The sequence below is a fragment of the Chiloscyllium plagiosum genome, unplaced genomic scaffold (genome assembly GCF_037043375.1).
Source record: "Chiloscyllium plagiosum isolate Xiang-an unplaced genomic scaffold, Cpla_swu_hap1 HiC_scaffold_15, whole genome shotgun sequence".
Classification (NCBI taxonomy): domain Eukaryota; kingdom Metazoa; phylum Chordata; class Chondrichthyes; order Orectolobiformes; family Hemiscylliidae; genus Chiloscyllium; species Chiloscyllium plagiosum.
In genome coordinates this window covers 10,543,508-10,571,097 of record NW_028270153.1, presented here as the reverse complement: position 1 = coordinate 10,571,097, position 27,590 = coordinate 10,543,508, and the positions used below count along the sequence as shown (strand labels likewise).

The window sequence follows — 27,590 nt, the reverse complement described above, 5'->3', positions numbered from 1 at the left end:
AACGCTCCAGGGAAAACAGCCCCAGCCTGTTCAGCCTCTCCCTACAGCTCTTATCTTATTTGCATGTCATATTACCGTACTGAATGCCTTTTGACAATCCAAATATATTACATCGACTGCTTCTCCTTTATCTATCCTGTTTGTTACCTCCTCAAAGGATTAGAATAATTTGTCAGGCATGATGTCCTCTTCATGAAGCCATACTGAGTCTGCTCGGTTATATTATTATTTCTAAATGCTCTGCAATTACATCCTTCAGCATTGTCTCTAACATTTTCCTTATGACAGATGCTTAGCTAACTGGCCATTTTCACGTTTCCCTTCCTTTTTGAAGTTGGCAGTTTTCCAAAGCTCTTGGATTTTCCCAGCATCTAAGGACTCTTAGATTACCACATTCTTACCATAATCTCAGCAGAAGTGTTTAACCCACTCACTTTACACTGATTGACAGTCCAGTTATCACCTAAAAATGTTAACTACTTGCTCACTTGTAGAAACAGTAGGCATTTCAAAACACAGATCTGCTATGTTATTTTCATAAAGAGGCAGCTGAAGGGTTTTATTAGCCTGTTAATTGAGGTACATGAGTTGGAAAGAGGTGTGAAACGTTGTAGATTATACAAAGGTCCCCTACGACTGGTTGTAAGCATTACAGGTCAGAACTGTTCAGGTTGAAACTCTCACTGGGAGGATAGTCATAGTTCTCAAGGGCCTCAGATCGAAAAGGCCATTCAGCCTATTTAATCTTATCCTCCTAGAATACAAATGAAACCTTCAATAACTATGACAAATATGGTGTTTTTATCTCAGTAAAGCAACCCAAGAAACTTCACAGGAGTGTTATCAAATTAAATTTGACATCAAGCCACATAAAGAGTTTTGGAACAGCTAGTCAAATGTTTGGTCAAATAAATAAAAGATTTTATAATAAATATTTGTTCATGGGATGTGGCTGGGCCAGTATTTATTACCCGTCCCTAGTTGTGTCAAAGATATTGGTGGTGAGATGTGTTCTTGAACTGCTACAGTTCATTTGCTGGAGGTAACCCACAGTATCATTAGGGTGGGAGTTCGAGGATTTTGACCCAGTGACACTGAAGGAGTGGTGATATATTTCCGGGTCAGGATGGTTAGTGGCTCGGAGGAGAAGTTGCAGATGGTGATGTTCCCACATATCTTCTGTCTTTGTAGTTGGTAGATGTAGTAGGTTTGGAAGATGCCAATGAAGGTGCCCTTTTTTTGTTGCTGCCGATGTATTTTGAGAAAACCTAATGAGAGTTAGAGATGCTTCAAGAGGTAAATTCCAGCTCTAGACAGCCAAAGACAATGGTGGTTGCCAAGAGGTCAGAGTTGAAACAACACAGAGCTTACATACAGTTACAGTGCTGAAAGAGGTTACAGCATTAGGGAGGGGGTGAAACCATGCAGAGATCTGAAAGTGACAGTGATGATATTGAAATATAGAAGTTTATAAAATCATGAAGGGCATAGATAAAATGAATAACAAGGGTCTTCTCCCTCAGGTGGGGGAATTCAAAACTAGGAGGCATATTTTAAGGTGCGAGGAGGAAGATTTAAAAAAGACGAGGGGCAACTATTTTACACAGACAGTGATTCATGTGTGGAATGAACAGCCAGAGGAAGTGATGGATGCAGGCACAGTTACAACATTTAAAAGACAGTTGGATAAGTTCATGAACTGGCAGGGTTTGGAGGGATATGGGCCAAAGTGAGGCAGATGGGACAATTTAGTTTGGGAACATGGTCAGTGTGGACTAGTTGGGCTGAAGGGTCTGTTTCCAAGCTGTATGATTCTACGACTCTAAATCCATGATGTGGAGGAGCCGGTGTTAGACTGTGGTGGATAAAGTTAAAAATCACACAACACCAGGTTATAGTCCAATAGGTTTATTTGGAAGCACTAATTTTCGGAACGCTGCTCCTTCATCAGGTGGTTGTGAAGCATAAGATCATAAGAAGCAGAATTTATAGCAAAAGATTACAGTGTCATTCAATTGAAATGATATATTGAATTCAACTGGATTGTTGTTGAGTCTTGCATCTTTTAGAATGGGTTGCAGATTTTTGTTCAGTAATATTAAAGCCCAGAAATTCTTTTAAGTGACCTTCTTGAGATAACTTAAGGTTTTATAACAAAAGATGACATCTTAGCTCAGACAATACCTTAAAGGTGTGATGATAGAGTCTGTCTGTATTCCAGTCTTGAGTCAGACTGGTTCTATTTCCAAAGTAGTAATTTATAAAATATTACATGGATTGACTGTCTGCAGATTGTGCATTTTTTGAGCAAGATAGAATGTATCTGAAAGAACCAACCTTCCAACTTGGCACCACCCTCTTGAATTGTCCTGTCCATCTTCCTTCCCACCTATCCACTCTACTCTCTGCTCTGACCTATCATCATCACCCACCCCCCATCTTCATCCACCTATTGCATTCCCAGCTACCTTTCCCCCAGCCCCACCCCCCTCCCATTTGTCTCTCACCCCCCTTGGACCACCCCCACATTCCTGATGAAGACCTTATTCTTGACACTCCTGCTCCTCGGATGCTACCTGACCTGCTGTGCTTTTCCAGCACCACACTTTTTGACTCTGATCTCCAGCCCTCACTTCCTCCTGGAAGTAAAACCTGGACTGTAACCTGTGTGATTTTTAACTCTAAATCCAGTCACTGCAAGATCAGGAAGTCAATGAACCCAGGAATTATCAGTGAATGGGAGTTGATGCAAGTTAGAATATAGAAAGAAAGACGCTGAATGAAGTCAGGATGCAAGGATAGTCAACAGGACATTGGAACTACTGCACCTACAAGTAACAAAGGCCTGAATGAAGGTTTTAGTAACAGATGAATTGAAAGTGGAGCAGGCACCATTGTTATGTTGCAGGTTAATGGAGTACCGTGTCTACGAACCTAGCACTCTCTAGCAACTTGTTCAGATAGTTGGTCATTGAGTTTCCGGGGGAGAATCAAGTGAATGAAACTTTCCAGAATGAACATTTTCTCCCTGATGTATGAAATGTATGTGTTTAAGGGAAGGTAATTGGATAAATCATAAGTGTTTTGGATCTTTGTACTCCTGCTGTAGTGTATTAGGTCATACCCTACAAATACACATCATCTGAGGATTGTTCATGAGGGTATTTACAGTAAATATTCCCAAAGCTTTGATAGACGTGGTTTGCCAATGTGTGTGGGCTTTTGTTTTCAGCAGGATATTTGACCTAATGAGGAAGTACTTATATTAGCTCCCATCAGAAATAGACTTGGGTAACATAGTACTGAAAGATTCAATAGATTTTTTAAAAATTCATTGACAGAATGAGGGTGTCGCTGGCTCAACCAGCATAGTCGATTATGGGGAGCTGCAAGCAATATAGATGAGTGGGTGGGTGAAGTTCTGGCAGGTGGAGTATAGTGTGGAAAGTCCACTTTGGCAGGAAGTATAAATGGTAGGCGATTACAGAGTTCAATGATGCAGGGGGACCTGGGTGTCCGAGTGCATGAATTATAAAAGATTAATCTGCAGGTACAGCAAGTTACCAAGAAAGCAAGCAGAATGTTATTGTGCATAGTAAGGGAAATTAAAATAAAATTAGGAAGGTTATGCAACAACCCTACTGACTACTGGCAATACCATATCTGGAGTACTGTATATTGGTCTCCTTATTTGGGAAGAGATATAAATGCATGAGTGGCAGTTCAGAAAAGTTTCACTCAACTTAATACCTGGATTTGGGCAGACTATCTTATGGGGAGAAGTTAGACTGGCTAGGTTTGTACCTGCTGGAGTTTATAAAGACATGACCTGATTGAAACAAATAACGTCAGACGAGGTTCTGACAGGTTAAGAGATGATAAGGAAGCTTACAACAGTGGGAGCATTTTTATTCAAAAATAAGGTGTTGCTGATTTAAGACAGACATGAGAATTTTTTTTTCTTGCATGGGGTTGTGAGCCTTTGGAGCTCCCTCGCACATAAAGACGGTTTAAGCAGCTGTGAATTATACAATAAATGGCAGAACTCTTAGGAGCATTGGCATACAGAGGGATCTGGGTGTAAAGATCCCTGAAAGTGGCAACACAAGTGGATACCTATCTTACAGCATGCTGGCCTTTATCAGCCAGGGCATTCAATGTAAAAGTTGGCAAGTGATGTTACAGCTGCATCAAACTTCAGTTAGACCACTTTTGGAATATTGTGAGCAGTTCTGGTCACCAAACTACCAGATGCTTTGGAGAGGGTGCAGAAAAGGTTTGTCAGGTCTGAATGGTTTTAGTTATGAGGAGAGCTTGGATAAACTTGGATTACATTCACAGGAAATTCAGGGGCTGTAGGGCAACTTAATAGAGGTCTACAAAATTATGAGAGGCATAGATAGGATGGATAGTCAGAGGATTTTTCCCAAGGTGGAAAATTCAGCTGCAAGAAGGGACAGAATCACGTGAGAGGGGAAAGTTAGAGGAAAAGTGCGCAGAAACCTTTTTTTACAAAGAGGGTGATGGGTGCCTGGAACACCCTGTTGATGGAGTTGGTGGAAGCAGGCACATTAAAGTGTACCTTGATAATCACATGAACAGGATGCGAACAGAGGGTTAGAAACTGTGTATGGGCAATAAGCAGCAGATCTAACTAAGGATTAGGAATCGGCACTGGGTTGGTGGACGAAAGGGCTTGTTCCTGTGCTGTATTTTATTATTGCCCATCACACAGGGCAGTTAAGAGTCAACCACAATGCTGTGGGCCTGGAGTCACATATAATCCAGACCAGATAAGAATGGCAGTTTCCTTCAGTAAATGATATTAGTGAACCTGATGGGTTTTTTCCAATAGTCAACAATGGATTCATGGTCATTATTAGACTCATAATTCCAGATTTTTTTAAACTGAATCCAAATGTCACCACCTGTCATGGCAGGATTTGAACCCAGATATCCAGAAATTATCTGGGTCTCTGGATAAACAGTCCAACAATAACACCTCTAGGCCATCACCTCCTCATAAATGCTTATTACACTGGAACATCCATATAAACAGTCATAGGCACTTCAGAGGAAATGCTGATTTTAAGCTGCTCTGTATATAAGTTTAGCTCGCTGAGCTGCAAGATTTGTTTCCAAACATTTAATCACCATACTAGGTAACATCATCAGTGAGAGTCTCTGGTGAAGCGCTGGTGGTATGTCCTTCCTCTCTATTTGTAGGTCTTGGTTTCTTAAAGTGGGTGATGTCATTTCCGTTTCTTTTCAAGAGAAAGTGGATAGGATCTAAGTCAATGTGTTTATTGAAGAAGTTCTGGTTAGAATGCCATGCTTCTAAGAATTCTCGTGCGTGTTTTGCCTGTCCTAGGATGTGTGTGTTGTCCCAGTCAAAGTGGTGTCCCTCTTTGTCTGTATGTATGGAAACTAGTGGTAGTGGGTTGTGTCTTTTCGTGGCTAGTGGTGTTCATGTATCCTGATGGCAAGTTTCCTGCTTATTTTTTCGATGTAGTGTTTTCTACAGTTCTAGCATGGCTTCTTGTAAACGACTTTAGATTTGCAAGTGGTATCTAATTGATCCTTTAGTTGCATTAGTCACTGTTGAAGTGTGTTGATAGGTTTGTGGGCTACTATGATGCCAAGGGGTCTGAGCAGTCTGGAAGTCATTTCTGACATGTCTTTGATGTAAGGTAATGAGGCTATAGTTTTTGGTTGCATTGTGTCTGCTTGTTTGGGTTTGTTTCTGAGGAATCGGCAATTGTGTTTATTGGGTACCCATTTTTCTTGAAAACCTTGTACATATTTTTCTTCTGTTGTTTGTAGTACTTGGCTGCTGCGGCGTGATGTAGCTCATTGAAATAACGTCTTGATGCAGCTCCGTTTGTAGGTGGTAGGATGATTGCTTCTGAAGTTAAGTATTTAGTCTGTGTTTGTTGTTGTTCTGTAGATGCTGGTTTGAAGCTCTCCCTTAACTATACGTTCAACTATCACGTCTAGAAATGGGAGTCTGTTATCATTTTCCTCCTCTGTTGTGGATTTTATGCCTGTCAGGATATTGTTGATGATGTTGTATGTTTTCTCTAATTTATTCTGTTTTGTGATGACGAAGGTGTCATCCACGTAGCGAACCCAAAGTTTGGGTTGGCGAGATGGAAGGGCAGCTTGTTCAAGTCTCTGCATTACTGCTTCCACAATGAGTCCTGATATTGGTGAACTCATAGGTGTTCTGTTGACTTGTTTGTAAGTTTTGTTACTGAATTAAGCTTCTTAGTTACAAACAGTAGAACACGTCTTCAGCATGTCATGCTTCAAGTGACCACATTAAGATAGAGTTGGAGACCTCTATACCCTCAGGTACGTGCTATGGTACCATTACAGGCCTGTGTCTTAAAGATACATTTCGTTAGAATTGTTATATTTATGGGGAGGTGATGGCCTAGTGGTTTCATTGCTGGACTGTTAATCCAGTGATCCAGATAATGTCTAGAGACCTGGGTTCAAGTTATAACACAACAAGATGAACTCTCTCTCTCCTGTAGACCAATAATTAATTCAACCCCAATCTGGAGATTCACTTTTTGCTGCAAAAACTCCTTTATTTCAGCTCTCACAATAGCTGGTGTAAAGCAGCAAGGAAGTGAGATCACCAGGATCAGATTTTGGATAGTATGAGGAATGCAGTGATTGTTCTAATTAAGAGCCTCAGAAAAGACAGGGAAGAGAGGCACAGAGTGGAAATAGAGAAGAAAGAATAGGTGGGGGGGGAATGCTGCTAGTGTTTGAGAAAAAAAGGTGAGAGATAGAGAGGAGAGAAACAGAGAAACAGAAAGGGAAAGGGAGGCACAGACATAGAGGAAGATAGACAAACATAATTACAGGCAGTCAGGGAGAGAAAGAGAAGAGGTAGAGGAGTAAGACAACAACTAGTACTGTGGAATCTCTTTAATAACCTTATAATCAGAATTCTACTGCCAGGATCAATACATGCACTGATAGTAATTTGCACTGAATATCAATTCATATAGTTCGTAATTCCATAGAATTACAAAATATTAACAGCATAGTCATACCATCTCGGCTCCAGATGACCTCTTCCCAGTTCACACTATTGCTTGTGTGCTTAGCTATTTACCTCAGCCATTACCTGTGGCAGTCATTTCCATTCTCGCAACACTCTCTGGGCAACTAAGAATTTCAGGACTGCTTTCTCTGAAGGAGAAAGTGAGGACTGCAGATGCTGGAGATCAGAGTCGAGAGTGTGGTGCTGGAAAAGCACAGCAGGTCAGGCAGCATCCGAGAAGCAAGAGAATTGACGATTCGGGCATAAGCCCTGCATCAGGAATTGATGCCATTCCTGATGAAGGTCTTATGTCTGAAACGTCGATTCTCCTGTTCCTCAGATGCTGCCTGACCTGCTGTGCTTTTCCAGCAATACACTCTCAACAGCCTCTCTGAAGGATCTGGCTGTACATTTTGAAAGTTCAAACCTGGACTGTGTTCTTTTCTCTTTGTAGAAATGATTCATGGAAGTTAAATCCTTGCACTCAGATTTAGGGTAAGATTCATTACTCACACAGTCAGTAATTAAAATAAGTACTGATATTCACACAGTGAGTAATCTACCTTCAGGACCAACACAGTTCTAATGTACAGGGAGAACCCATACTCCCACTGAGCTTAATTTTTCTAATGACTCGTGTTTACAGTGTCTGTGATGTACAGTAATGACCAACACTTACAACTGTCAGTAATTTGTAATAAAAACCCATGTTCATGCTGATTGCAATCTACAATGAGGACTGATACATCCGTTGTTAATAAACGAAAGTGAGTAAGAAATGCCAGTAATGTATGTCAACACAGATTCCCACACCGTCAGAAATTAGTTTCAGTCACTAGGAATGAGCCAGATTTAGCTCACAGTTGTATGAGCCTTGGTTGAATCACAACCATTATTTGATTAAATTCAACTTAGATTTTGAAAGGGAGATACATGAAAGAGCTACCAAAATTCTGAGTCTGACTTCAATGTCGTTAAGAAGGCATACAGTGTTTTAGCTTTTATTAATAGAGGGATCGAGTTCCGGAACCATGAGGCTATGCTACAGCTGTACAAAACTCTGGTGCGGCCACACTTGGAGTGTTGTGTACAGTTCTGGTCACCACATTATAAGAAGGATGTGGAAACTTTGGAAAGGGTGCAGAGGAGATTTACTAGGATGTTGCCTGGTATGGAGGGAAGGTCTTACGAGGAAAGGCTGAGAGACTTGAGGCTCTTTTCATTGGAGAGAGGAAGGTTGAGAGGTGACTTAATAGAGACATATAAGATAATCAGAGGGTTAGATAGTGTGGACAGGGAGATCCTTTTTCCAAGTATGGTGACGGCGAGCATGAGGGGGCATAGCTTTAAATTGAGAGGTGATAGATATAGGACAGATGTCAGATATAGTTTCTTTACTTAGAGAATAGTAAGGGTAAGGAATGCTTTGCCTGCAACGGTAGTAGATTTGCCAACTTTAAGTACATTTAAGTCGTCATTGGACAAGCATATGGAATAGTGTAGGTTAGACAATAGACAATAGACAATAGACAATAGGTGCAGGAGTAGGCCATTCAGCCCTTCGAGCCTGCACAGCAGGTTAGATGGGCTTCAGATTGGTATGACAGGTTGGCGCAACATCGACGGCTGAAGGGCCTGTACTGCACTATGTTCTATGTAATAGAGTCAGAAATCACATGGCTTCAGGTTACAGTCCAATAGGTTTATTTAAAATCACAAGCTTTCAGGACACTGCTCCTTCATCAGGTGAAGTAAACAGGGTGAAGGTGAGGACTGCAGATGCTGGAGATCAGAGTCAAGATTAGAGTGGTGCTGGAAAGGCACAGCAGGTCAGGCAGCATCCGAGGATCAGGAAAATCGATGTTTCGGGCAAAAGCCCTTCATCAGGAATCGTTTGCCTGAACCATCAATTTTCCTGCTCCTCAGGTGAAGTAAACAGTCAGCTATACAAATCTATTAATGGGTAAAATGACAGAATGTCAGTGGGAAGTACTTAAAACAGGACTTAACCTGATACAGAGCCTATTTAAACTCCTAAGAGGCAACAGCTCTATTTGCTAAGAAGGATAGTTTGCACAATTAAAGGAGCAAGGGACAGGTTACACTAAAAGGCAAAGAACGCATAAAACGCAGATCCTGGCAAATGAGAAAGACATATAAAACAGATCTCTAACAGAGCTACAAAAGGGAATATAAAAAGAAACTTAAAAGGAATATCAAAATCAACAAAAATTGATATTACAATCATCTTTGACAGAAGCGGAGGCATTTGGCTTCCTTAAAATCGAATAACAGTGATGCCTTCATTGTAACTACTCACAGTACATCAGTATTTACACAAGAAGAGGTCAGCATGTCACATGTCCCAACTAGTGTTGGACTCAATAAAAATTAAAATAAACTAAACAACAGCAATGAGAACAATAATTACAGTACACAGGGACAGAGCATCAGGTTCAGATGGTTTCCACCCGAGGGTTTTAAAGGAAATGAGTGAGAACATAGGCCTAGATGTTCCAATGGGCAGATAGTTATTTCAGCAGTGCAGTATCAAGATCCTAGAGAATACCAGACAGCAGACTTTATGGGATTTACCTGGGAAAGGGAAGCTTCTGAGGAGCAACTACTTTGTATTCAGAACCTACCAGATACACCCCTAATGTCAGAGAATTTAGGGCGTTCTGCTTTCATTAAGCTAATAGTCACTCAAAAACCTAGTCTAACTTAACCCCAACTACTGCACACATCCACAAATACACCTCCCCAGTCTCTTTATACACCCTTGGACTACTGAAAATCAAATCCCCTCTGCCTGACTATATAGACCAACACATTTCCACAACAACCACACCTTTGCCCCCACCACTGCGGGACATAACATGTGAACACCACTCCCTGTTCTGACTTTCCCACAACCTCACTGCTGCTCAGCCTGACACCAGCCACACCAGCCTCCCACTCATCATTGACCACCGTCACTGACATTCTTCCCCACCTCCAGCTAATGCTCCCTAACCACTTCAGCACTAACTGCCTGGCACTCTAATGCCAGGAGTATGATGGAACATTCCAGCCCCGAGTTCCCTTCCTTGTGACACATCAAACTGACTTGGAATTAGATCAGTATTCCTTCATCACGAGTGGGTCAAACTCCTAGAACCCCCTTCTTCGCAGCACGGTTGATTTAACTACACCACAAAGGCATCTTATAATCCTGAACAGATCTCTAGCACCATCTAATCCTGAACAGATCTCTAGTATGAGGTTGTTGACTTGCTCGCTGAGCTGGTAAGTTTGTTCACAGATGTTTTGTCACCATGCTCGATAACATCATCAGTGAGCCTCTGGTGAACGTTGGTGTTCTGTCCCACTTACTATTTCTGTGTCTGGGTCTGCTGGGGTTGGTGGTGTCAGCAACAAAACTGGAAATGAAACTACCAAACCTGGCCGACCTAGGCACACAAATAGCAAGCGGGACAGAACACATCGTTTCACTGGAGGCTCATTGATGATATTACCTAGCATGGTGACAAAATGTCTGCAGACAAACTTCCCAGCTCACTGAGCAAGTCAATAACCTCATCCACAACCTGAGCTACAAGTCTTCTCAAATACTCTGAAGACCTCTAGCATATACTAGCAGAACAGTCCCCCAATATTTTCTAATCCTGAACATTGTTGAAAAGTGTGGTATTGGAAAAGCACAGCATCCGAGGAGCAGGAGAGACGTTTTGAACACGAGTTCTTCATCAGGAATCAGGAAGCTTATTCTCAAAATATTGACTCTCCTGCTCCTCGGATGCTGCCAGACCAGCTGTGCTTCTCCAGCAGCACACTTTTCAACTCTGATCTCCAGCATCTGCAGTCCTCACTTTTTCCTAACTCTGAACATTCCCAACAAAATCTTCTAATCCTGAACACCTCCACCAGGGTCATTAAATTACAAGCATCCTTCTCCTTCATTGGGCTTCACCTGAAATACTTTTACTTACCCCAATGGTCTACTCACTATTCTCATGCCACCACTACCTTCCCAATCCCCATCAAATCATGAAAGATATTCCATGATATTTTGGATTTTCAAGTGATACATAAAACTCAGTCACATGCTCTCACGCCTGAGGGCTGCAGTCCTTATAAGGGTTATAGGGCAGAAAAAGAGGTCATTTGGCCCCTGCATCAATGCTAGTGTAAATGATCCATTTGAGCCAACTTAAATCTTTCCTCATTTGAATTTTAAGCTTAAGGCTTAATGACACAAGTTTGTGATGCATTAAATCTGCCTTAAATTGTCTCAATTTTTGCTGCTGAAGCTCAGTTTATTCCCTGTTGTATATAGTCTCACACTAAGAATTATTAAACCAGCACAGAATTTAACATATACAAAATAAAGCGCTCAGTTCACTGTCAATGCCTGGAGAAAGAAGCAGAAACTACAAACTGAAATGTACAGAAATTCTATAAAAACAGAAGTGTTAATAATCTACAAAAATAGTGTAGTGGTTATTTATAAGACAGGCAATTTTTGTTGCAGCTACAGTGTAAAATGTAGAGTGTAAACACACCTTGTTCACCTTTGTTTTATCGATATGTTTACTGCTCACATCCAATACAATATTATGCATGTTCTACCCAAACTCCTTCTCATCCCTCATATTTCCAACATCAACTATGAGAAACCTTTGTGTTCAGATTAAACCTCAATGCTAAGTTGCTTGTGTGTTCTCTCCTTCCATCTTTCTTGTCTTTGGACTCCCAACTCCAATTCACTCCCTGAATTCAAACTTCATCACTCATATAGTCCCTTGCTCGTGACTTTCCAACAATTACATAAACATACACATAAAGGACAGTTGTAGCACATTGGTGGTGTCCCTATCTTTCAGCCAGGAGGTCTGAGTTCAAGTCCCATCTGCTAGAGGAGGGGAGGCAATCAGGGAGATAATACTGGTGTTATTGCTAGACTATTAATCCAGAAACTCCATTATTACTCTGGGGACCTGGAATCAAATCCTGCCATGGCAGATGGTGGAATTTGAACTCAATAAAGAATCTGGAATTGAGGATCTATGGATGAACATAAACCCAGTATTGATTGTCATGAAAAATCATCTGGTTCCCTAATGGCCTTCAGAGAAAGAAATATACCATTCTCACCTGGTCTGGCCTATGTATGATTCCAGACCCATAGTTGACTCTTAACTGCCCATGTCCCATGAGTGAATAAATAAAAGAGATGTGGCATAACATTCCTGAACAACTTGTTTCGGAAAATATCTGCCAACAGACATCAGAATGTATGAATTATGAGCAGGACTAGACCATATGGCTCCGACAGCCTCCGCATCATGTAATAAGGACCGTTACCTCTTGGATATAAGCCGAACCTGTCCAACGTTCCCTCATAAGGCAACTCACTCATTCTAAGTTTTCCACCAATAAACCTTCTTTAAACTACTCCCAATGTCCATCCTGCCTTAGATAAGGAGATTAATGTTGTACGCAGTCCTTTGCTTTGGTCCCATCAATGCCCTGTATAACTGTAGCACAATCTCCCTACTGTTGTATTCAATTCTACCTTGCAACAAATGGTAACATTCTATCAAATTTCCGAATTACTTTCTGTTCCTGCAGACTGCTTGCCATTCATGCACTGGGACACCCAGATCTCTATTCATTTCAAAGCTCCCCAATCTCTCACCATTTCAATAACATGTTTCTTTGTTACTCTTCCTACCACATTCTGCATGTTCCACATTATACTTCAATTTTGCCAGATCTTTGCAAATGGATTGTCAGAGTCATCACAGAGTCATAGAGATGTACAGCTCGGAAATAAACCCTCCAAATGCTTGTGCTGATCTACTCCAGGGGAACTCTGCTCACTCTGCCCCTTGTCAGACCCAGACCCAACTCAGAGATGACGGTAATGACTGATTCTTCTTTTTTTTAGATTAGATTACTTACAGTGTGGAAACAGGCCCTTCGGCCCAACAAGTCCACACCGACCCGCCGAAGCGCACCCACCCAGACCCATTCCCCTACATTTACCCCTGCACCTAACACTACAGGCAATTTAGCGTGGCCAATTCACCTAACCTGCACATTTTTGGAGTGTGGGAGGAAACCGGAGTACCCGGAGGAAACCCACGCAGACACGGGGAGAATGTGCAAACTCCACACAGTCGGTCGCCTGAGGCGGGAATTGAACCCGGGTCTCTGGCGCTGTGAGGCAGCAGTGCTAACCACTGTGCCACCGTGCCGCCCACATCTTCTTTCCCCTTTCAAAACTGCATTATTAAACTCTCCATAAAATCATCCACAGTCCTTCCTTTTTCTTAAACTGCTATCCCTTCTCTCAGAAGGAACTTGTATTATAAGGCTTCACAGTTTATATTCACTTTCAAACAGCAGTCATTGTTGTAATGTCAGAAATGCAACAACCAATTTCATCACAAGCAGCAAAATGATAATGTCTGGATAGTCTACATTCAGTGATTTTGGTCAAGGAATAAGTATTGGCAGACTCACAAGGGAGAATTCTCCCCACTTGTCTTTGAATAATGCGACGGGACGTTTGGTATTAACCAGTGGCGATCAATGAGAATCTATATTCAATTTTTCACCATTAGGTTGGGGCTTGGAAAGTGCTGCCTGAGGGTGTGCTGAAAGTAGATTCAGTTGTAGCTTTCAGAAGAGAACTGGGCAATTGTCTGTCGAGATAAAGCAATGCAAAGCTCGCGGGACAAAGTCAGGGGCAGTGGCACCCAGTGAGTTATTCCTGCCAGCCCTAACGGACATGGTGAGCTGAATGGCCTCCCTCAGAGCTATAACCATTCTGTGAGCCAATAAGAAGGCAGCTAAGGTCAGATCTGAGGTTAAATCTTGCCCTGCCCACCTTATTTCAAGAAGAAAAACGGAAAGTGCTGGAGGAACTGACAGCATCGCTGGAGGCAGAGACAAGCTTCTTATTTCACGTCCATTATTTGAAACTGAACACCCCCCTCCCCCGAACTGATGAGTTAGTCCAGCACTTTCTGTTTTTTTTATATTTCAGATTTCCAGCAAATTATTTGCTGGTCACTTCAACGTCAGTTGCTAAAATCTCACCAAATGGGTCGATAAAGATTTCCGATCAAAATAAAGCACATGTTAAATGGAAAGAAAAACCGAAACAACCACGGATGCTGTAAATCAGAAACAAAAAGAGAAAGTGCTGGAAAAGCTCAGCAGGTCTGGCAGCATCTGTGGAGAGAAATCAGAGTTAACCTTTCCGGTCGATACCCCCTTCCCCAGAAGAGTAAATGTAAAAAGGGTGTATGTCTCAGGGACAGGACTGTCGGTTTAGCAACTAGAGGGATCCCAGGGGATCCAGTCTAAGAGGCGCTGGCGATTTGGATGGAGATGTCCCTGACGTTACGCCAGGGGTCCCCCCCCCCCCCACCCCCGCAATGTCCCATACGAAATATTCCAAAGTGGATGCAGCTTGGAACTGGGGCGGGAGGGCTCTTGCTTTCTGGAAAAGTGAATTGGTTAGGATCTTAGGTTTGGTGCTAATGAGGCCAAAGCAGCCGGGAATTCTATTCCCAGGAAGCGGAGACTCCCCATGACAATGTTGGGAAGGAGAGTGAGGCTTGAAACGCACCTTTCTGTGTGTGTGTGTGTGTCTCAGTGTCCTGTTCTTGAATGGAGAGACATTTAATCTTCTATATGTGTGTAATATTTAACAGAAATATATTTCACCCAAACAACTTTGGACAGGCAGACTGTTCAACATCAGCAAGTAATTAAAGACTTTTTTTTCTCTCTCTGTTACCCTTCTCCCTCTCTCGCAGTGTTGCTGAAATTCTCTGGCCGATTGGGGAGAGCAGATTTAGTGGCGGGCACCTGTCTTAATCGTGGGAGTGTGAAATATTTTTACTGGAAACGATTCAAAATTTGGAAGTTTTTTAAAGAGAGCGAGAGAGAGGGCGCTGGGCAGGGTTATGCATTTCTCGTCCTTGGAGGGTGAGGGATTTAAACCAGGACTGAGTCACCCTCGGAGTTAGAGAAAAGCAAGAAGAGCGAGCAAAAGTTGCAGGAAAGCTGTTTTGATTTCTCAAGCCTCTCTCTCTCTCTGCCTGGTCGGAAAGTGCCCGGGATTAACTGTCACCAAAGCCGAGTCCACTATGGGACAGATCCATCAAATACGCCGGAGAGTTTTGGAGGAAATTGCCTGGAAGTGTTGGAGTCGGTGCTCGGTATTGATCTGGCAGCTTTAGCCCCCGGCGAGCCCCGAGGATGGAATTAGTGCGAAAGTTCACCTTCCTGGTCAGCTACCTCAGCTGCATCTGCTACCTGCCCCGTCCCGACTCCGCGGCCGGGCTCCTCGCCGCTCACTCCGCCGCCACTGCGCCGCTCCTGCGCCAGGGACCCCTGGGCACCGCCCAGAGCAAGAGAGCGAGCCCCCGATGGGCTCCCGGCGCTGCCCGAGCCGTACCCCTGACCCCCGCCGCCAGGAAAGCGAACCGCAGGAGCGGCGAGGGCCGAGCGGCCGGCAGGCGCTCCAAGAAAGCCGGCGGCCCGCAGGTGACCGCTCACGATTACATGCTGTTCCTGTACCGGAGCCTGTCCGGGAGCGAGCGGCGCGGGCTCAACAGGAGCAGCTCCCAGCCGCCGGCCACTCGGGCCAACACCATCACCAGCTTCGTGGACAGGGGAGAAGGTAGGGCCAGATACCCCCGGGGGGGCAGATACCCCCGGGGGGAAGGTGGGGGCAGATACCCCCGGGGGGGGGGAAGGTGGGGGCAGATACCCCGGGGGGGCAGATACCCCCGGGGGGGGAAGGTGGGGGCAGATACCCCCGGGGGGGAAGGGGGGGCAGGTACCCCCGGGGGGGGGGGGGAGAAGGTGGGGGCAGATACCCCGGGGGAAGGTGGGGGCAGATACCCCCGGGGGGGGGGGAAGGTGGGGGCAGATACCCCGGGGGGAAGGTGGGGGCAGATACCCCCCGGAGGGGGCAGATACCCCCGAGGGGGAAGGTGGGGACAGATACCCCGGGGGGGAAGGTGGAAGCAGATACCCCCGGGGGGGAAGGTGGGGGACAGATACCCCCGGAAGGGGCAGATACCCCCGGGGGGAAAGGTGGGGGCAGATACCCCCGGGGTGAAAGGTGGGGGCAGATACCCCAGGGGGAAGGTGGGGGGCAGATACCCCCGGGGGGAAAGGTGGGGGCAGATACCCCGGGGAGGGGACAGATACCCGGGGGGAAAGGTGTGGCAGATACCACCGGAGGGGCAGATACCCCCGGGGAGGGGGCAGATACCACCGGGGGGGAAGATGGGGACAGATAACCCCGGGGGACAGATACCACCTGGGGGGGGGGGCAGGGGAGACCAGATACCCCCCGGAGGGGAGGAGGCAGATACACCCGGGAAAAGGGACCAGATACCCCCGTGAGGGCAGATACCCCCGGGGGGAGTAGGTGGGGGCAGACTACCCCGGGAAGGGGGCAGATACCAGTGTGGGGGAAGCGGACACCAAATATCCCCGGGGGGAGAAGGTGGGGACAGATATCCCCGGGGGGAGAAGGTGGGGACAGATACCCCGGCGGGGGTGAGTGGGGCCAAATACTCGGGGGAGCAGATACCCAGGGGAGGAGGGGGCACCCCCCCAGGGAGCAGGAACCGAGGGCAGACACTGAGGCAGGGTATTCCATTGGGGCTAATACTGGCTGGTGGATACCAGGGGGGAGGCAGGCAGATACCGTAGACGGACCAGGCACGGGGGTGGGGGTGGGAGTGCAAATAGGGACTGAGAGTCGGACCCATGGGGAGGGGGAGCTGAGTTAATACCGGTGGGGGGGGGGGGGGGGGGGGGGGAGGAGTCAGAGCCTGGGGAACAGGACCATGCCCAGCTCTCACTGTCAAACCGAAACCCTGTCGATTCATCCAGCTCCTTACTCTGTGGCTTTGTGATTAACAAACGCATCGAGACCGACTTACAGCTACAACACACTGAGACACAAACACTGACAGACAGGCAGACACACAGAGACAGGATGCTCAGAAACACTCAGACACAGAGAATAACAGACACACACGTTCAGTTACAGAGACTCTCTCTCACACACACAGACAGACACAGACAGTTTGACAGTGGATTTCCAGTCACACTGTGATGTAGGCAGTCCCCCTGTTCCAGAGTTTATCTGGGATCTGAAGCTGCCGTGGTTACAGCTGACTCAAGGTGGACTTCCCGTTTCCGATTGAACTGTTTGTGATGGGCATTCACTTTCTCCCCCCCACCCAACGCCCCCTGTGCTATGCTGGGAGTTTGGGACTGTGGGGATGTTGCAGGTTTGGGGAAGGGGACACAGAGTTCCCCTTTCTGACTGGGCTCAGCAATCTGAAAGGCAGCTCTGTCTCTCTCTCCCTGTCCCGTCTCTCTCTCTCTCTCCCCCTCCCCCTTCACCCCTCTCCCCCTTCTCCCCCTCCCCCTTCTCCCCCTTCTCCCCCTCCCCCTCCCATCTCCCCCTCCCAACACCACCTCCCCCCTCCCCCACCCTCCCTCTCTCCCCACCTCCCCTCTCTCTCCCCACCTCCCCTCTCTCTCCCCACCTCCCCTCTCTCTCCCCCACCTCCCCTCTCTCTCCCCACCTCCCCTCTCTCTCCCCCACCTCCCCTCTCTCTCTCCACGCCCCTCTCTCCCCACGCCCCTCTCTCCCAACGCCCTGTCTCTCTTCCAACCCTCTCTCTCCCCCCAACGCCCTCTCTCTCCCCCCAACGCCCTCTCTCTCTTCCAACCCCCCTCTCCCCACCCCCTCGTCTCCCGACCCCCTCTCTCCCCACCCCTCTCTATCCCCACCGCCTCTCTACCCCACCCCCTCTCTATCCCCACCCCCTCTCTATCCCCACCCCCTCTTTCCCCACCCCTCTCTCCCCACCCCCCCTTCTCTCTCCCCAGCCCCTCTCTCCCCAGCCCTCTCTCCCCACCCCCTCTCTCTCCACCCCCTCTCTCTCCCCCACCCCCTCTCTCCCCACCCTCTCTATCCCCACCGCCTCTCTACCCCACCCCCTCTCTATCCCCACCCCCTCTCTATCCCCACCCCCTCTTTCCCCACCCCTCTCTCCCACCCCCCTTCTCTCTCCCCAGCCCCTCTCTCCCCAGCCACTCGCTCCCCAACCCCCTCTCTCCTCCACCCCCTCTCTCTCCCCACCCCCTCTACTCCCCACCCCCCTCACTCTCCCCACCCCCTCTCCCCCCACCCCCTCTCTCTCCCCACCCCCCTCTCTCCCCCACCCCCACTTTCCCCACCCCCTCTTTCCCACCCCCTCTCCCCCACCCCTCTCTCTCCCCACCCCCTCTCTCTCCCCACCCCCTCTTTCTCACCCCCCCCCCCCTCTTTCTCCCCACCCCCTCTTTCCCCACCCCCTCTCTCTCCCCACCCCCCTCTTTTCCCACCCCCCCCCTCTCCCCCACCCCCTCTTTTCCCACCCCCTCTCTCTCCCCCACCCCCCTCTTTTCCCCCCCCCTCTTTTCCACCCCCGCTCTCTCACCACCCCCTCTTTCTCCCCACCCCCTCTTTCCTCCCCACCCCCTCTTTCCCCACCCCCTCTTCCCCACCCCCCCTCTCTCTCCCCACCCCCTCTTTCCCACCCCCCTCTCTCCCACCCCCTCTCTCCCCACCCCCTCTCTCTCCCCACCCCCTCTTTCTCCCCACCCCCTCTTTCCCCACCCCCCTCTCTCTCCCCACCCCCTCTCTCTCCCCACCCCCTCTCTCTCCCCACCCCATCTTTCCCACCCCCTCTCTCTCCCCACCCCCTCTTTTCCCACCCCCTCTCTCTCCCCACCCCCCTCTTTTCCCACCCCTCTCTCTCCCCACCCCCTCTTTCCCACCCCCCTCCTCCCCCACCCCCTCTTTTCCCACCCCTCTCTCTCCCCACCCCCTCTTTTCCCACCCCCTCTCTCTCCCCACCCCCTCTCTCCCCACCCCCTCTCTCTCCCACCCCCTCTCTCTCCCCACCCCCTCTCTCTCCCCCACCCCCTCTCTCCCCACCCCTCTCTCCCCACCCCCTCTCTCCCCCCACACCTCCCTCTCCACACCCCTCCCTCTCCCCACCCCTCCCTCTCCCCACACCCTCTCTCCCCCACCCCTTTCTCCCCCCACCCCTCCCTCCCCCACCCCTTTCTCCCCCCACCCCCTCCCTCGCTCTTTCCCCACCCCTCCCTCGCTCTTTCCCCCACCCCTCTCTCCCCCCCATCTCTCCCCCTCCCCTCCCTCGCTCTTCCCCCACCCCTCCCCTCCCCTCCCTCGCTCTTCCCCCACCCCTCCCTCGCTCTTCCCCCACCCCTCCCTCGCTCTTCCCCCACCCCTCTCTTCGCTCTTCCCCCACCCCTCTCTCTCTTCCCCCACCTCTCCCTCTCTCTCTTCCCCCACCTCTCCCTCTCTCTCTTCCCCCACCCCTCCCTCTCTCTCTTCCCCCACCCCTCCCTCTCTCTCTTCCCCCACCACTCCCTCTCTCTTTCCCCACCCCTCCCTCACTCTCCTCCCCACCCCCTCTCTCCCCACCCATCCCTCTCTCTCTCCCCACCCCCTCTCTCCCCACCCCCTCTCTCCCCACCCCGTCTCTATCCCCACCCCCTCTCTCTCCCCACCCCCTCTCTCCCCACCCCCTCTCTCCCCCCACACCTCCCTCTCCACACCCCTCCCTCTCCCCACCCCTCCCTCTCCCCCACACCCTCTCTCCCCCACCCCTTTCTCCCCCCACCCCTCCCTCGCTCTTTCCCACCCCCTCCCTCGCTCTTTCCCCACCCCTCTCTCCCCCCCATCTCTCCCCCCTCCCCTCCCTCGCTCTTCCCCCACCCCTCCCCTCCCCTCCCTCGCTCTTCCCCCACCCCTCCCTCGCTCTTCCCCCACCCCTCCCTCGCTCTTTCCCCCACCCCTCCCTCGCTCTTCCCCCCACCCCCTCTCTCGCTCTTCCCCCACCCCTCTCTCTCTTCCCCCACCTCTCCCTCTCTCTCTTCCCCCACCTCTCCCTCTCTCTCTCCCCCACCCCTCCCTCTCTCTCTTCCCCCACCCCCTCCCTCTCCTTCCCCCCCCCTCCCTCTCTCTCTTCCCCCACCACTCCCTCTCTCTTTCCCCCCAACCACTCCCTCTCTCTTTCCCCACCCCTCCCTCACTCTCTCCCCACCCCCTCTCTCCCACCCATCCCCCCACTCCTCTCTCCTCTCCCCACCCCTCTCTCCCCACCCCCCTCTCTCCCCACCCCGTCTCTATCCCCACCCCTCTCTATCCCCACCCCCTCTCTATCCCCACCCCCTCTTTCCCCACCCCCTCTCTCCCCACCCCTCCCTCTCTCTCTCCCCACCCCCTCACTCCCCACCCCCTCTCTCCCCACCCCCCTCTCCCCACCCCCCTCTCTCCCCACCCCCTCTCTCCCCACCCCGTCTCTATCCCCACCCCCTCTCTATCCCCACCCCCTCTATCCCACCCCCTCTCTAACCCCAACCCCCTCTCTATCCCCACCCCCTCTTTCCCCCACCCCCTCTCTATCCCCACCCCTCTCACCCACCCCCTCTCTCCCCACCCCCTCTCTCCCCACCCCCTCTCTCCCCCACCCCTCTCTATCCCCACCCCCTCTTTCCCCCACCCCCTCTCTATCCCCACCCCCTCTTTCCCCACCCCCTCTCTATCCCCACCCCCTCTCTATCCCCACCCCCCTCTTTCCCCACCCCCTCTTTCCCCACCCCCCTCTCTATCCCCACCCCTTCTTTCCCCACCCCTTCTTTCCCCCACCCCCTCTCTATCCCCCCCCTTCTTTCCCCACCCCCTCTCTATCCCCACCCCTTCTTTCCCCACCCCCTCTTTTCCCATCCCCTCTCTATCCCCACCCCCTCTTTCCCCACCCCCTCTCTTTCCCCACCCCCTCTCACCCCACCCCCTCTCACCCCACCCCCTCTGTATCCCCACCCCCTCTCTCCCCACCCCCTCTGTATCCCCACCCCCTCTGTATCCCCACCCACTCTTTCCCCACCCCCTCTCTCCCCACCCCCTCTCTCCCCCCACCCCCTCTCTATCCCCACCACCCCTCTCTATCCCCACCCCCTCTCTCCCCACCCCCTCTCTCCCCACCCCCTCTCTATCCCCACCCCCCTCTCTATCCCCACCCCCTCTCTCCCCACCCACTCTCTATCCCCACCCCCCTCTCTATCCCCACCCCCTCTCTATCCCCACCCCCTCTCTATCCCCACCCCCTATTTCCCCACCCCATCTCTATCCCCACCCCCTCTCTATCCCCACCCCCTCTCTTTCCCCACCCCCTCTCTTTCCCCACCCCGTTTCCCCACCCCCTGTTTCCCCACCCCCTGTTTCCCCACCCCCTGTTTCCCCACCCCTGTTTCCCCACCCCTGTTTCCCCATCCCCTGTTTCCCCACCCCCTGTTTCCCCATCCCCTGTTTCCCCACCCCCTCTCTATCGCCACCCCCCTCTCTATCCCCACCCCCTCTTTCCCCACCCCCTCTCTCCCCACCCCCTCTCTCCCCCACCCCCTCTCTATCCCCAACCCCCTCTTTCCCCACCCCCTCTCTATCCCCACCCCCCTCTATCCCCACCCCCTCTTTCCCCACCCCCTCTCTCCCCACCCCCCTCTCTCCCCACCCCCTCTTTCCCACCCCCTCTCTCCCCCACCCCCTCTCATCCCCACCCCCTCTCTCCCCACCCCCTCTCTATCCCCACCCCCTCTTTCCCCACCCCCTCTCTATCCCCACCCCCTCTCTATCCCCACCCCCTCTCTATCCCCACCCCCCCTCTCTAACCCCACCCCCTCTTTCCCCACCCCCTCTCTATCCCCACCCCTCCCTATCCCCACCCCCTCTTTCCCCACCCCCTCCCTCTCCCCCCCCCCTCTTTCCCCACCCCTCCCTCTCCTGCCACCCCTCCTCTCTCTTCCCCCACCCCTCCCTCTCTCTTCCCCCACCCCTCCCTCTCTCTTTCCCCACCCCTCCCTCTCTCATTCCCCACCCCTCCCTCTCTCTTTCCCCCACCCCTCCCTCTCTCTTTCCCCCACCCCCTCTCTCTTCCCCCCACCCCCTCTCTTTTCCCCCCACCCCCCTCTCTTTTCCCCCCACCCCCCTCTCTTTTCCCCCCACCCCCCTCTCTTTTCCCCCCACCCCCTCTCTTTTCCCCCCCCCCCCTCTCTTTCCCCCCACCCCCCTCTCTTTTCCCCCCACCCCCCTCTCTTTTCCCCCCACCCCCCTCTCTTTCCCCCACCCCCCTCTCTTTTCCCCCACCCCCTCTCTTTTCCCCACCCCTCTCTTTTCCCCCCACCCCCTCTCTCTTTCCCCCCACCCCCTCTCTTTTCCCCCACCCCCCTCTCTTTTCCCCCACCCCCCTCTCTTTCCCCCCACCCCCCCTCTCTTTTCCCCCACCCCCCTCTCTTTTCCCCCACCCCCTCTCTTTTCCCCACCCCCCTCTCTTTTCCCCCACCCCCCTCTCTTTTCCCCCACCCCCTCTCTCTTTCCCCCCACTCCCTCTCTCTTTCCCCCCCCCCCCCCTCTCTTTCCCCCCACCCCCCTCCTCTTTCCCCCCACCCCCTCTCTTTTCCCCCACCCCCCCCCTCTCTCTTTCCCCCCACCCCCTCTCTCTTTCCCCCCACCCCCTCTCTCTTTCCCCCCACCCCCCTCTCTTTCCCCCCCACCCCCCTCTCTTTCCCCCCACCCCCCTCTCTTTCCCCCCACCCCCCTCTCTTTCCCCCCACCCCCCTCTCTTTCCCCCCACACCCCTCTCTTTCCCCCCCACACCCTTCTCTTTCCCCCCCACACCCTTCTCTTCCCCCCCACACCCTTCTCTTCCCCCCCACACCCTTCTCTTTCCCCCCCCACACCCTTCTCTTTCCCCCCCACACCGTTCTCTTCCCCCCCCACACCTTCTCTTCCCCCCCCACACCCTTCTCTTTCCCCCCCACACCCTTCTCTTTCCCCCCCCCACACCCTTCTCTTCCCCCACACCCTTCTCTTCCCCCCCACACCCCTCTCTTCCCCCCCCCACACCCCTCTCTTTCCCCCCCCCACACCCCTCTCTTCCCCCCCCCCACACCCCTCTCTCTCTCCTCCCCTCTCTCTCCCCCCTCTCTGTCTCTCCCCCCCCCCTCTCTCTGTCTCTCCCCCCCCCCCCCTCTCTCTCTCCCCCCCCCCTTCTCTCTCTCCCCCCCCCCCCCTCTCTCTCTGTCTGTCCGTCCGTCTCGCCCAGAGATGCTGCCAGTGTCGCTGAGTGTTTTCACTGCCCTGCGGGCTCTCTCTCCCGCTGTTGGGGGGAATGTGTGGAGTCAGTGTTCGGGAGGTTTCCCGACGCACTGGGAGCTCAAGCAGAAAGCAGTTTGCACCCCAGGACTCCTCAAACCTCCCTGCTCGGCTTTCGATTAGTTCTCTACAAATTCCATTCGGACTATCTCATTGCCATGGCTGGCATCCACAAGCCGACCCGAGCGTTGGACGTTACGCTAAAGACCTTCTTGTGCAAATTTCTAATCACTCGATAACTAGTTGAGTGGCTTCATCAATATTTAATGTTCAATGTGCTATATAAATGTAACACAAACAGAGAATGCTGGAGGAACACAGCAGGTTTGGCAGAATCTGTGCAGAGAGAAAACAGCGACTGTTTCGGGTCCAGTGTGATGGGACTTGAAAAGTTAACGCTGTCCCTCCCTCTCTCTCACCCAGCTGCTGCCAGAGTTTCTCCAGCATTCTCTGTGTTTCAGATCTCCAGTGTCCGCGGTTCTATGTTTTATTTTACAATATGAATGTAAGTTGGTGTCTGGAAATCTCTGGGCAGCCCCATGTTTAACTCCACTACCCCCTCACTGCTCTGGGTTACTGAGGTTAGTAATAGACAGCCCCACACACAGGAAACGCTGCCAGTCCCAAGTCAATCTCTTACTGAGATCAGGATGTAGGCACATTCGCTATTCGACACCTCCCTTTTCCCCTTTCTCCCCCCATCTCTCTCACACCCCCCCTTCTTTCACTCTTTCCCCCTCCCTCCTTTCCCACCCTTCCCTACTCCTCCCACCCCTTACTCCCTCCCTTCCCTCTTCCCCTCCCTCCCCTCACCCATTCCCCTTCACTCCCCTCCCTTTCCCCTTCCCCCCTCCCTCACTTCCTTCCCCCTTCCCTTCCCCCCACCCCTTCCCCCCTTCCTTCCCCCCCTCCCCTTCCCCCTTCCCTTCCCCCCTCCCCTTCCCCCTTCCCTTCCCCCTCCCCTTCCCCCCTTCCCTCCCACACCCCCTCCCCTTCCCACACCCCCTCCCCTTCCCTCTTCCCCCCTCCCGCTTCCCTCTCCTCTGTTCCCAGTTCCCCCTTCCCCCCTCCCCTTACCCCAACCCCCTTACCCCAACCCCCTCCCGTTCCCCCCTCCCCTTTTCCCCCTTCCCTTTCTCCCTCCCTACCCTTTCCCACTCCCCCCTCCCCCTTCCCCCTCCCCCCTCCCCCTTCCCCCTCCCCCCTCCCCTTCCCCCCTCCCCCCTCCCCTTCCCCCCTCCCCTTCCCCCCTCCCCCCTCCCCTTCCCCCCTCCCCCCTCCCTTTCCCCCTCCCCTTCCCCCCTCCCCCCTCCCCTCCCCCCTCCCCCCTCCCCCTTCCCCCTCCCCCTCCCCTTCCCCCCCCCCCCCTCCCCTTCCCCCTCCCCCCTCCCCCCTCCCCCTTCCCCCCTCCCCCTTCCCCCCTCCCCCTTCCCCCTCCCCCTTCCCCCCTCCCGTCCCCCTCTCCCTTCCCGTCCCCCTCTCCCCTCCCGTCCCCCTTCCCTCCTCCCCTTCCCCGCCCTCCCCTCCCCTCCCTCCTCCCCTTCCCCCTCCCCCCTTCCCTCCTCCCCTTCCCCCCGCCCCCTCCCCTCCTCCCCTTCCCCCGCCCCTCCCCTCCTCCCTTCCCCCTCCCCTCCTCCCCTTCCCCCTCCCTCCTTCCCCCTCCCTCCCCCTCCTTCCCCCCTCCCCTCCCCCTCCTTCCCCTCCCCCCTTCCCCCTCCCCTCCCCCCCTCCCCTCCCCTCCCCCTCCCCGCCCCCTTCCCCCTCCCCTCCCCCTCCCCTCCCCCCTCCCCTACCCCCCTCCCCCCTCCCCTCCCCTTCCCCCTTCCCCCTCCCCTTCCCCCTCCCCTCCCCCCTCCCCTCCCCCTCCCCTCCCCTCCCCCTTCCCTTCCCCTTCCCATCCCCCTTCCCTTCCCCTTCCCATCCCCCTCGCCTCCCCTCCCCATCCCTTACCCCCTCCCCTTCCCCTCCCCCTCCCTCCCCTCCCCATCCCCTCCCCTCCCCTCCCCCTCCCTTACCCCCTCCCCTTCCCCTCCCCCTCCCTCCCCTCCCCATCCCCTCCCCTCCCCTCCCCCTCCCCTCCCCCTCCCCTCCCCATCCCCTTACCCCCTCCCCTCCCCTCCCCTCCCCCTCCCACTCCCCTCCCCTCCCCCTCCCCTCCCCCTCCCCCTCCCCTCCCATCCCATTCCCCTCCCCATCCCATTCCCCTCCACTTCCCCCCTCCCCTTCCCCCTCCCCTTCCCGCACCCCACCCTTCCCCTCCACTCCCCCTCCCCTCCCATCCCCCTCCCCTCCCCGCCCCTTCCCGCTCCCCTTCACCTCCCCCTCCCCGCCCCTTCCCGCTCCCCTTCCCCCTACCCCCGATCCCTCCCCTTCCCCCTACCCCCTACCCCCGATCCCTCCCCTTCCCCCTCCCCCGATCCCTCCCCTTCCCCCTCCCCCCGACCCCTTCCCCCTCCCCCCGACCCCTTCCCCCTCCCCTCCCCTCCCCACGACCCCTTCCCCCTCCCCTCCCCACGACCTCTCCCTGACCCCACCCGACGCCTTCCCCCCACCCCTCCCCTTCCCCTTCAGTTCCCCCTTCCCCTCCCCTCCCCTTCCCCACCCCTCCCCCCTCCCCTTCCCCACCCCTCCCCTTCCCCACCCCTCCCCTTCCCCACCCCTCCCCTTCCTCTTCCCCTTCCCTTCCCCCTCCCCTTCCCCTCCCCTCCCCCCATTCCCATTCCCCTTCCCCTCCCCCATTCCCCATCCCCTTCCCCTCCCCCCATTCCCCATCCCCTTCCCCCCCTTCCCCATCCCCTTCCCCCATTCCCCATCCCCCCCTTCCCTCCCCCCTTCCCCCTCCCCCCTTCCCCCTCCCCCCTCCTCCCTTCCCCCCTCCACCCTTCCCCTCCCCTCTCCCTTCCAGCTCCCTCCCCTTTCCCCCTCCCCTCCCCTTTCCCTTCCCCCTCCCCTCTCCCTTCCCCCTCCCCTCCCTTTCCCTTCCCCCTCCCCTCCCCTTTCCCTTCCCCCTCCCCTCCCCTTTCCCTTCCCCCTCCCCTCCCCTTTCCCTTCCCCCTCCCCTCCCCTCCCCTTTCCCTTCCCCCCCCCTTTCCCTTCCCCCTCCCCTCCCCTTTCCCTTCCCCCTCCCCTTTCCCCTTCCCCCTCCCCTCCCCTTTCCCTTCCCCCTCCCCTCCCCTTCCCTTCCCCCTCCCCTCGCCTTTCCCTTCCCCTCCCCTCCCCTTTCCCTTCCCCCTCCCCTCCCCTTTCCCTTCCCCCTCCCTCCCCTTTCCCTTCCCCCTCCCCTCCCCTTTCCCTTCCCCCTCCCTCCCCTTTCCCTTCCCCCTCCCCTCCCCTTCCCCCTCCCCTCCCCTTCCCCCTCCCCTTCCCCTTCCCCCTCCCCTCCCCTTCCCCCTCCCCTTCCCTCCTCCCCCTCCCCTTCCCCCTCCCCTTCCCTTCCCCCTACCCTTACCCCTCCCCTTACCCCTCCCCTTCCCCCTACCCTTACCCCTACCCGTCCCCCTCCTCTTCCCACTCCCCCTCCTCTTCCCCTCCCCTTCCCCCTACCCTTACCCCTCCCCCTCCTCTTCCCCCCCTAACCCTCCCCCTCCTCTTCCCCCCCCAACCCTCCCCTCCTCTTCCCCCTCCCCCCTCCCCTTCCCCCTCCCCCTCCCCCTCCCCTTCCCCTCCCCTCCCCTCCCCTTCCCCCTCCCCCTCCCCCTTCCCCCTCCCCCTCCCCTTCCCCCTCCCCCTCCCCTTCCCCCTCCCCTTCCCCCTTCCCCCCTTCCCACTCCCCTTCCCACTCCCCTTCCCACTCCCCTTCCCCCTCCCCTTACCCCTTCCCCCTCCCCTTCCCCCTCCCCTTCCCCCTCCCCTTCCCCCTCCCCTTTGCCCTCCCCTTGCCCTCCCCTTCCCCTTCCCCCTCCCCTTGCCCTCCCCTTCCCCCTCCCCTTGCCCACCCCTTCCCCTCCCCCTCCCCTTCCCCACACCTTCCCCCTCCCCCTCCCCTTCCCCCTCCCCCTCCCCTTCCCCTCCCCTTCTTCCTCCCTTTGCCCATTCCCTTCCCCTTCCCCTCCCTCTCTCCTTACACCTCCCCCTTCCCCTCCCTCTCTCCTTACACCTCCCCTTCCCCCTCCTCTCCCCTTACACATCCCCCTTCCCCTCCCTCTCCCTTACCCTTCCCCTTGCCCTTCCCCCTCCCCTTCCACCCTCCCTTCCCCTTCCCTTCCCCCTCCCCTTCCCCCTCCCCTTCCCCCCTCCCCTTCCCCCTCCCCT

The 27,590-nt window shown here is 53.5% G+C and overlaps 1 protein-coding gene across 1 annotated transcript in view; it reads left to right on the top strand.

The window, feature by feature from the left end:
- The window catches only part of gdf5 (growth differentiation factor 5), a 138,108-nt gene that overhangs the window by 62,907 nt on the left and 47,611 nt on the right, over positions 1-27,590 (top strand). Inside the window, exon 2 of the mRNA XM_087994721.1 lies at positions 14,896-15,764. Coding sequence (XP_087850847.1) covers positions 15,341-15,764 — 424 coding nt within the window. The 5' untranslated portion in view covers positions 14,896-15,340. The remainder of the gene's footprint in view (positions 1-14,895; positions 15,765-27,590) is intronic.